General features: G+C 36.2%; 1 protein-coding gene across 2 annotated transcripts in view; it reads right to left on the bottom strand.

The window, feature by feature from the left end:
• PTTG1IP2 (PTTG1IP family member 2) overlaps window positions 1–11792 on the bottom strand; it is a 35983-nt gene extending 24191 nt beyond the window's left edge. For both annotated transcript variants that reach the window (XM_039337796.1, XM_039337795.1), the window contains exons 1-4: window positions 11404–11792; window positions 8046–8098; window positions 3964–4072; window positions 1570–1681 (exon numbers count right to left, since the gene is read on the bottom strand). In XM_039337796.1, coding sequence (XP_039193730.1) covers window positions 1570–1681; window positions 3964–4072; window positions 8046–8098; window positions 11404–11533 — 404 coding nt within the window. In that variant the 5' untranslated portion in view covers window positions 11534–11792. The remainder of the gene's footprint in view (window positions 1–1569; window positions 1682–3963; window positions 4073–8045; window positions 8099–11403) is intronic.
• Window positions 11793–11818: the final 26 nt, after the last annotated feature.

Here is an 11818-nt window from a genome sequence, read left to right on the forward strand (position 1 = left end):
TATCTTTTTGCCTTTTAGTACTGTCCATGGGGTTTTCATGGCAAAGATACTGGAGTGGTTTGCCATTTCCTTCTCCAGTGGATCACATTTTGTCAGAACTCTCTGCTATAACCTGTCCGTCTTGGGTGGCCCTGCACGGCATAGCTTATAGCTTCATTGAGTTAAGCAAGCTCCTTCGTCACGACAAGGCAGTAATCCATAAAGGGGTCCCTTATTCATAGTTTTCCCTAATTATGGTTTTCATTATTTATTTCATTTTTTCTTTCTAGCATGTAAATGGGGTCATTATGGGTAGTCCTCAATTTACAACCACAATTGAGCTGAAAATTTCTGTTGCTAAGCAAGGCAGTTGTTAAGTGAATTTTGTCCCATTTTATGACCTCTTTTGCCATAGATTTAAGTGAATTAAGTTAAGTTGTTAAATGAATCTGGCTTCCCCATTACTTTGCTTGTTGGACGCCAGATGGAAAGATTACAAATAATGATCACATGCTCTCAGGACAGTCCAACTGTCATAAATACATGGCAGTTGCCAAGTGCCCAAATTCTGATGACATGACCAAGGAGATGCTGCACCCATTGTAACTGTGAAAAATGGTCATAAGTCATTTTTTTAGTGCTATTGTAATTTCAAACAGTCACTAAACAAATGGTTATAAGTTGAAGACTGCCTGTATTAGAAAGTCATCATACTAGAACATTGTCTGGATTTAATGAGTTTTATATGATTTCTGAAACCATTTGCGTGACAAACTTTAAATCTACGTATTACACATATAGATCAGGATTAAGATAGTTAAATATTTTTATATCTTGGAAATATTCTTTTCTTTTATATTTTTTATCTCCAATGACAAGATGCCTCAAATTCAAATCCAAACATTTCCTCTTAAAAACAGCAAATAGCAGATTATTATTCTCTTAAATCATGCAGAAAAAGTAGTCACATAAGAAAGTAAGGCCCTGGACATGCAAATAATCTAATCTGGATGGTAGATACACATATTCTGTGTAAATATATTTAAAAATTAAGAATCAAATTAGCTACAAAATAGCCATAGGCATTTGATTATAATAAAGCAGAATTTACTAAAGATGAAAACTTTAAATTTTTAGTCCTTACAGTTTTCACATATCCAACATTGTTTATTATCTCAATCTTAATGTCTATAAAACTGTGATAAATGCTAGGGAAAAAGAGATTTTCTCCAGCAAACAATAAGAAAGAATAATCTCTGCTGCATATGTTATAATCCCGACTGACTTCCCTAAAATGTTTCTAAACAATCTAATCTTTTATAATTATATTATAGTATAATTATGGTATGATTTACTTACAGTTGGATCCCTAAGACAGATGTGCTAGAACAGAAGTGTCAAATTGCTGGCCCGTGGGCCGGATGCATCACGCGGAAGCTGCACCCACCCCAGCTCCAGCAAGGAGAAAAAATTCACGATATGTCATGTCATGTCACGTGACAAATTTGACACCCCTGTGTTAGAATCTTCAAAAATGCTATTTTCAGAAGGAAAAAAAATCAAGAAAACATTTTTAAAAAATGTGTGTACCTTTCAGAACGCCTACGGCATTTGCGGCAGCAATAACAGCAGCAACAAATTATGAACACCAGAATGATGCCTACTACAACACCTATAGTGATGATGATTGCTTCCAAACTTGCTGAAAATTAAAAGTAAAAAAAAGTTAGAAAAGGTAGAAAAAGTAGCCATTAGAAAAATATGTTATGGGAAAAGGTGATTTATGTCCATTATGCTTACATACACACTCTTATTAAGCACTATTACGTATCTGTATGATAAAAAGGAAGATCTATCACTACAGTATCTATTTGCTAAATTTAGATATTTTATTTAATTTGTAGTAACATGACTGTGCAGTTGCCCACGTTTCATAATCCATATATTAGCACAGTGTTCATTTATCACCTACTTCACATTAATAGGAAAATGTCATGAGATACACATTGAAAAAAACTATGTAACCAATGGAATCGTACTTGAGACAATGACTCAGTTATTACATAATGCTATGCCATAATACGATTTGTCTTTAGTTTATCATAGAACATCCCAAGAAAAAAATATGAAGTTTATAAAACCCAGTAAAGCAATCTGCATATCATACCAAACTAAAAAAACCACTCTACTGTGAAACATAGTGCATGAACCAGACAAATATCAAGTAGGTTCAATATGCACTACCTGTTTTTATAAAACAGTCATTTATAGATTAAACAGTATTTGTCTTTCAGTTTATAGCCAATATTTCTATTATGGAGAGCCTTCAAGGTGGTTAATAAAATTATAGACAAATACTGAATATAAAACTGTAAAAAATATAATTTAAAATTATTAACAAATACTAAAATCATATTAACATTTGAAAGCCAAACAAAAGCAATATATCCTTACAAATTTTCTAAAAATTTAGAGTGGGGCCAAAAAACATTAGAGGACATGCTCCATAGCTGAAATGAATACAGAAGGCTCTTTCCTCTATGCCAAGTAAAATAAAATAAGGCTGACTACAAGGGCATCTTTAAAAAGTCCCTTCCTGCTAATCCTAAGAATTGCATCAAATATCAGACACATTTTCCACACTCAGACATTACAAAACCATTTTCCTGTACTGAATACATCCTCTCTTCATGTACACCTTTATGCCAAAAAACTGATATCACAATAAATTTTACACAGAGTTTATCGTAGTGGAAATACTCCAGAGAATCCAGGTTACATGACCACTTTTCACCTTGGTGAAGTCTTTATATCCTTTCTAAACCAATGGAAAGTTGGAAGGAAATTATTTAAGGGGTATTGGGAATCTGTCTGAGTCTGTCCATCTATTAGCAGGATAACTGGAAAACAGTACAGAACTGGATCAGATTTGATATGGGAAGAAGTTGGGAAAAGATAGAGAGTTGAAAACAGGCTTGATCAGGCCAATGGATGCAGAGATAAATTATCCTCAGTGCACCCCAATGCTGACTGTTCCATTTTAAGCATTTCACATGGTCCCGTGCAGAACATACGGTACACAACTCACTCTGTATTTCAAGTTCATGTATATACATGAAGAGGAAAATACAATCCATGAGGAGAGTGGAAACACACATACAACATATAGAACTCCGAGATAGCATGATTTATGAAATTATATAGGCATCTCTTGAACAACCCGGGAAGAAAAATAGAGCTAAATGCAAGTGAAATCTTTATCAGTTTTCCTTGTCGTGATAAGAACAGTGAAAAGAATGTTTTTCTCCACTTTTACTGCATCCACTGAGAGCCAGCCAATAGCTGTTTCGGACAACAGATCTTTCCTTGATAAGGAACGATTGGGGGAACTCTTGCAAGGTTGCTGTGAGGATTCTTCTGGGCATCCATTGGTTAAAGTCTCTTGGATTTGCTCTGGGTTGAACTCCAGTTGTGCTCCTATGAAGTGGCTGGGGAAATATTTTTGCTGCATTACCTGGGTGGATTTTTAGCTAACTGGTCCTGAGGAAGTGGACAGAATCCCTGCAGTTGTGAGATCTGCCACCTGTGTTCTAAACCCATGCTCCTCCAGGGAAAGGCACATTAAGGTCCAAGACATATTTCTGGGAAAGGAGGTGGTAGTTCACACCTTTTCAAGCGCCTTCTTTGGACCCTACTTTGCTGGACAACAATCATCCAGTCACCAACAGAGGCTTCTGTAGTGTTTTTTACGAAGGTACTGATATGGCACTGATATGTTATAAATTTTAATCTTTTGGGTTTTTTTCTGTTTGTTTCTTAACCCTATACCGTGTTTTACATAATACTGACATCCGTAATTTTTTTCTAAATAAATAGTGATACCATTTCACAGGAGACACTGAACTGAATTGAATGTTCTTTCATAAAGACATTGCAATTATATTCTGGCCTGTGCTGATTTAACATATATACAAGATTACATACCCCAACATATTGCCCAGTAAGACTTAGTAAATGAACACAACGATGATGGTGGCAAGATTTTGTTTACAGGATAATCCATACAAGTAGAATTTTCACTGCACCAAAGACACTGTGAGGAAAAGGAATGAAAAATAAAAAGTTTATCATGAACCAAGCTTATTATTAAATCAGCAGTTTTATCAAGATTATAACTAACACTTCTGCAACACTATCGGTACCAGAAAAAGCCAGCAGATTGGCAATCTGATCTTATTAATATTTACACCCCATCTTTATTGCACTAGTCCAGGCAGTTTACATAATATTCTTGCCTCCTATTTTTCCAACGCCCCTCTGAGGTGGATTGGGCTAAGAGAGTGGCTGGCTCAATCACCCAACCAATGTTCATACTTAAGAGAGGAGTAAAATTTGGAATTTCTTGATATAAAGTCCAAGACCTTAATCACTATACCAAAGTATCAGTTATGACAGGAATGTTTTGTCCCATGAATGCTTTGTACTGACTGAATGAAATTACATCATATTTCATCTTGATTTATCAAGATCCCATTTTTAAAGGCTAGCAAGTTATAATTGCTAGCACATTTATCTTACAGGTAGTCCTTGACTCATCACAGGTGGGACTGGATCTTCCCTCACTAAGCAAAGTAGTCATTACATTGCACACAATTTCTTAACCTTGATGGCTGCAGCCATTAAGTGAATCACCACGGTTATTAAGCAAATCACTATGGTCATTAAATGAATTCTGTTTCCCCCAATGACTTTGCTTGTTGGAAGCCGCCTGAGATAGTTGCAAATGGTGATCACTTGATCCCAGGACCCAACAATCATCATAAATACTTGCTGGTTTCCAAGCACCCAAATTTTGATCATGTGACTGTGGGGACACTGCAACACACATAAGAGTGAAGACTGGTTATCAGTCACTTTTTTCAGTCCAGTCACAATTTCAAATTGTTCTTAAATAAATGGTCATAAGTCAAAGACTACTTGTATTTGATTTACTCTAGGCCTACTTCCTTAAATTAACCAGAAGAGTTTTAAAAATTCAAGTAGGTCTCAGTTTATGACTGATCACTTAGAAGTAACCCTAACCCCACAGCGAATAATGGGTTTACTTAACAACTGCGGCATTCACTTAATGACTTTGGCCATGGTGGCACTGTGATTAGAATGCAGTAGTGCAGGCTACTTCTGCTGACTGCCAGCTGCCAGCAGTTTGGCAGTTCGATCCTGACTGTCTCAAGGTTGACTCAGCCTTCCGTCCTTCTGAGGTCGGTAAAATGAGGACCCAGATTGTTGGGGGCAATGTGCTGACTCTGTAAACCGCTTAGAGAAGGATGTAAAGCGGGATATAAGTCTAAGTGCTATTGCATTTGCTTAATGGCAATGCACTTAAAATTGCTATAAAAAGGTTGTAAAATCGGGTTAGCCACATAATTATCGCTTTACAACTATCATGACTTATGGTCATAATAGGCTAGCTCCATCATATTATTTCCCATTCTTCACCTTGGGAGCTGAAAATGTATTTTATACTAATCTGAGCAAGAAATAAAAATGTAATTTCCCAGAAATTCAGAATCTTTATACTGGCTTTATTTATAAAATTACTCTGCCGAACAATTATATTTATGAACACTGCTATGATGAACTCCAGATGTATTTTTTCCTAAGAACAATGCTGGCAGCGCTATAGTAATTTCCCTGCTGCATTCATCATCCAATTATCAATACAACTCATCAGCCTTGGAATTCAGGACTTAATGATTCTAAAACATTTATGTTGCTTTAACAATTTCAATATGGCTCAAAAGATAACTTCTTGTGAAAAAATTCAGGCTGCATAGCTATCATTTTTAATTTAAAAAAATGGGGCTGGTGGAAGTATCAGAAAATTTTTATCAGTCTTCTTTTCCTTTTCTTCACTCTTTTGTGGATTCATATCTGTAAAATAATTCACTTGGGCTGAACAAGGAAAGGGAGTATTTTAAAACATCACTAACAAAGAGCAGATGGCTGTTGCAATTCCAGGCTTTTCTGGATAGAGAGCAGCTAGCTCTCTTCCTGGAAAAAGGGGATCAAATAACTCAGAGATACTGCCTTAATGAACCCACTCATGAATGAGGAGGGGAGTTTTGCTTGTTCAGTTTCCACAATTTTGTATCCTAATGTATTATTTCTTGACACATAACCATATTAATGAAACAAAATGTGACTCTTGTTTCGCTGGCTGTATTCTGCTATTAGGAGCTTCCCATCCTCTTTTATCAATGATGATCTGGCCTACTTTATCACTGTTCCTCTCTTCTACTATACTCTGGTGCTACTGAATTCTAGCTTCACTTTTGTTCTTTCCAATCTCTTTTCTTGCTGAATCTAAAGTTCTGATTACAACAAAAGAATAGAAAAATCCTTAATTAAATGGCTATCATATAACACAAGGAAAATAATGAGATAAATGCTCTAGTTAAATAATAAGGTCACTGTTATAAATTAAGCCATTCATTGTAAAAGATTATTATTCTTCTGAAATCATTTTTTTTAAAAAAATCTCTAAACATGATCTCAACTAAACAAATGTTTAGGCATGAACAGTTCACAATCCAAATTTAGGAAAGTGAAACAAATCAATACAGATTTTAAGCTATTATCGGAATTCACTTGGACATGAAATAACCATCATATGAATTCATGCCAAGAGATTCATTTTTAATTTAAAAAGACACACTTAATATTGGTAGTCCTCAACTTATGACCAGAACTGTTCACAGAATTACAGTCATAAGTCATTACAATCATCAACCCGGACATCATATGACCAGACTTAATTTTAGAACTTTTGTTGCAATTGTTAAGCAAACATCATGCTCATTAAACAATGTGATTTTTTTAAAGGTAACACTGTGATTATGCAAATCCATTCTACCTAATGGTTGTTTTTTGGTGGAAGTAAATATCAAAAATTAACAAAAATAACTGAAAATCACTATCACATGACTGTGGGATGCTGCAAACAGCTATAAAGGTAAGCCAACTGCCAAGCACCCAAAAGTGAGCATGTGACTGTGAGGGGTTTGAGCTATTGTACTTTCAAAATCAGGTCATAAGTAGCTTTGGGGGGGTGGGTGACCATTTCAAATGGTCACTAAACAACCAGTTATAAGTCAAGGATTACCTGTAGTCACCTTATCTTCAATCTTAAAATACACAGCACATTAAACACATTCATTTCAGAGAGACAAATTTAACTTTTTTCTTTCATGTTATGACAAGCCATATTTAGTAAATCATTTATAAACTCACATATTTATCACAGTCCTCGCAAATACTCTATTTTCTCCCCTCCTTTCAGACTTTTCAATTTGCCCTCATATATAAATTAACTATATTAAGATTTGGTAACAAATCACAGCTTGTACAACCAACTGGGTAAAATTGAAATTGTGATTTAACATAATTTCAAAATAGGGATTAGGAGCCCACACAAGAAGAATAAACTTGAAGATTCAATTAGTAATTACCAAACTATGGATTATTCCCATCAATGAAACAGCTTTCTTTTTCCAAATATTTATGACACCTTCCTTACATTTGAAAACTCAGCAGGAAGTTGTCAGGCTACCACAGAGATAAAAAGAAACATAACTCAAAGCTGCATCTTTATTGTATTCCAGGGAATGATAACCGTAACAGAGAGTTGACAACTGCTGAGTGGGGTAGAAATACAAATTCATAATTTATAGCCAGCTAGATCTCAAACTTTTTGTGCTCTCTTGCAGCTGCACCTTCTTTGAAAATTTGGATTTCTTATCTATATCCCTCAGAATGTCCAAATATGGCATAATCTTCTTTACATTCTTTGCATTCAGATTCTTTTGTTACCATAAGCCCACCACTGTAAATCTTTTAAGTCATTGAATTCTAAATGTTATTGTCTTCTAGTTGCCAGTGACCTATTGTTTACTGATATCAAACAACAAATGTTTGCATTTCAAAAAAAAATCTGTCTCTGCCCATGAAATACAGTAAAAATAGTCAAAATTTTCCTCTGGTTAAATAAAAATGAAAATACTTACGATAGTATTTTTTATACATGCTTCACAACTCATTCCAGTAAAATCAGAACATTCTGAAAAAGAATAAAAAAATTGCATGGGAAAGTTTAAATCTGAAGGTTGTAAATTTTCTGACAAAAATATTTAGATAGAGAAGCAAAGACTCTTTAGATCCAAAAAAGGTCAAAATTTCAGAGCAAATCAAATATGTATAAATATTTCAGAAAACTAATGCTTTTCAAGATGCTAGGCTTTAGAAAGCATTTTATTATATAAATTTCAACTACACCTAAATAAAGCACAATTGAGCAACAAAGTACATTTTATAATAAATTCCAATATTGTAGCATAGTAAATATGCTCAATGCTAAGTTGCATAACATATTCAATGTATATCTGCATTACTGTACAAAAACACTAACTAGAATAAAATGAAAATAGTATTTACAAGTATTTATTTTTTACATCTTGTAAGCAGCATTTTGTAATGATTCTTTAGCTGCAAAATAGTCTTAAGAACTGTAACCATTTCAGGAAAATTTCCATGTAAAGTCATTAAAGACTAACTTACATTTACAACTGCACATAGAACACTTTGCTTGAGTATTTTAAATAGTTGAACTATATTTATTTTAAATGGAAACTTCTGCAGAAGCACACTGTGACCCAAGAACTGCAGAGTAACATAAAACTGAACTGCATCTGTCACATGCCATAGGCAGATTAACATGCCTTTTTTATTATGAAAATGCTTCTGACTCCTGTCCCACCAACACTTTTAACTGTAAAAAAACTCAGTAAATGACCTCTAGATCAGGTTTTACTGACAACCATATTAACTGAACTAAGGACTGATGTGCAGCCAATGTGGTAGGGAGAAGCAGAGATTCCAATCTGTTTGCCACCACCCCAGAGCATCTTTTCACTGGTGCCATACTGAGCAGGAAGGGGCAGGATGAAACAGACAAAGACAAAGTCATTTAAAACTTTCTTGCACTCTACAGTCATTAATTAGTTGGAGTACAAAAGCAAGACTGTTTTGGGAAAAGAGAGCACAAGCTGAAAGGAGAAATTGTTGTGGTATATAACAGTAAATCTTGGCAAAGTGGAACATGTTTCTCCCTGCAAGGAAGGATAGAACATCATCTTGCCTAAATAGTAAGATGAAGGTTGCACTCTGTATGCAGCCCCTGCCAGCTCCATTCTGCCCCTTGTATCCTGCTGCTTCGTTCTCCTCAGAGCCCTCTCTCCAGAATCCCAAGGGTGCTTTTTCCAAAAAGCAACTAGACTTTTTTTTTTTTTAACTTTGAAAACATTTAGCTTCCAATCCAAGAAGTTTCTTCAGTTTAGAACTAAAGAGGTTTCTTGGTTGACAAACAAAATATTTTCAAAAAAAAAAAAAAAGTCCAATTGCCTTTTGAAAACAGCATGTTTGGGACAACCATGATCTGGATGATTGAGAAGACCTCTCTTCAGAGCTTTTTTCATCCATCACCCCAAGAGCTGTGCCTATATGTGGGTTCCTGATGAAATACTCATTACTTTGCGTCAAATCCCCCTTTCCCAATTCTTACACATCCCAAACATGGTCCTGTTTCTGCCCCAGGCAGACCACTTTCTACCTATGTCGGTCCTACTTCTTGTCAAATTTAATCTGCTTTTCATTAAAAGTAATCTGAACTAATTTTTCAGAAAACATACTTATGAAATGAAGAGACATAGCAAATGGAAGATAAGACATAATTTTCTCTCAAGAGAATTGCTAATAACACTTTTATTTATTGGCAGTTTTTGTTGATTAGACAGGATAATTAGAGAAAAGAACCATAACATTAAAAGAAATGTTAAAAAATATTTTTCTTATAAGTGCTATGAAGAATATCAAAAGCCACTCCATATGTATGTATGTATGTATATATATATATTACTTTTCCTGCACTTTTAGCTTACTTTTTGACTTTTCTTATTCTGTATTGTTTTAATATTTTGTTGTCCAATAGCAACCAAACTAAATATTGATGTTCTGATTAATATAAAATCTTACAAGATAAGCAGCCAAAGTGAAACAGCAAATAAATAGTGTTCTTCAATAAAGTATTTAAAACATTTAGTTGAATGACATACAGTGAAACTATTCATTGACCTTGGAGACTTTTGTACCAATGTATAAAAAGGCCTCAGTGTTACAGACCTTGGGCAAACGAATCACATGACCGTGACAATTTGAGTCAGAGATCTTCGCCCTAATCTATCAACTCAAAAGAAAAATGTTCAAAATTTATATTTTTAAAACAATTAAATCTATTAGGGTTGAATAAGCTATACATTACTAGAAAATAAAATCAGCCCTTTAATAAATTAGAACTTAAAATGGTTAACTCTCTCTTACTATGTCTAAAAGTACCTTCAGAGATGTTTTAATTCAGAAATGTTATATGGGATTGAGAGGTAAATAAAATTCCTTCCTCAACTAGTCTTAATCTAAGGTGTCTCTTGGCTGTTCTTAACTTACACTTTAAAATACCAACAGTAAAGTCCACTTCAAATTCATAATATCCTGTCTAATTCAGTTCCAACTATTTTGTGGAAAATGTAGGAAGTGCTACCTGCAATAAAATCAGGCAGTTCCTGTAGAAGTTTCAGCTAAATCATCCTATTAGAGGAATGACATTTTCACAATCTCCTAAAAGAAAAGGCACCAACCCTGAGGGCCCAGGTTATTCTAAGTGTTAATCTGATGCTCACTGAAATTAAGATATTAGCTCTAGATACTGTAGGTTCCTGAAGGATGGAGTAATAGAGGAGGCCATAGAAGTCTGGGAAAAACAATACAAGGGCAGGAACTGTATCCAGTTTTAGGTCAAAGTAAAATGATAAAACCAGATTACTGGAAAGGACCATCTGTAAAAGACTGAAGGGGATTTAGCACGATATAGCTCATTATTTTTAAAGACGCCTGGGGCGGGGCCGAGAGAAAGAGAGAGAGAGAGAGAGAGAGAGAGAGAGAGACAGAGCCTGCTAAAGGTACGAAAAGACTTTGCTCTCCGAGGCAGAGTTCCTGAGCCTTTGAGCCTTGTCACCTCCAGAGCCATCAGGCCTGCAACTCCCAAAATGGGGATGGGGCTTTACATTCTCCCCTCTCCCCACATCTGCAAGAAGCCTAACTGACAAGAGGAAAAGGGGGGAGAAAAATGCGCCGGTATCCAGAATGGACCCAGGAAATACGGACGCAAGAGAAGGGACTGGAAGACTCTCCCCACCGCCGAAAAGCTGGCCGTAAGGCGGGAAAGGAAACCAAGCCTGAGCAGGCCATGCTCCCTCCCGCAATGCACCCCACACCGCCCGGCCCGAATAGGCGACAGGACCGCTCCCTGCTTACTCGGAGCAGGAGTTGGCGAAGGCGACACAGAGGACACAGTGTCCAGTCCCATCGTCGGGCAGCGACGTAGCAAGACGTACAGTACGGCCAGAGTCCAGAAACGCTGCCAGCAGGCCATAATCACCGCCATCAATTGACCCACTCAAAGCCGATAACCCACGCACTTCTCCACCCACCCGCTCCCATAGAATTCAGGGAGAACTTATTTCCTGATTCGCGCAAGCGTATTTTAACTTCGTGGGCAAAGCCCATGCCTCCCGGCGAATAGGAACGCTCGCCACCGCCCACCAGGCCGCAATGCGTTCTCTCTTGCTCGGTCTGCCGCGCCGTTTCTAAAAATGAAGGCGGATGCGGGGCACCCCTATTTGGCTGTGCTGTTAACAAACTGGCGTTTGGGGAAAGGCAGGATGACGGG

Source organism: Crotalus tigris, unplaced genomic scaffold (genome assembly GCF_016545835.1).
Source record: "Crotalus tigris isolate CLP2741 ecotype Arizona unplaced genomic scaffold, ASM1654583v1 scf7180000017686.862900, whole genome shotgun sequence".
NCBI lineage: Eukaryota > Metazoa > Chordata > Lepidosauria > Squamata > Viperidae > Crotalus > Crotalus tigris.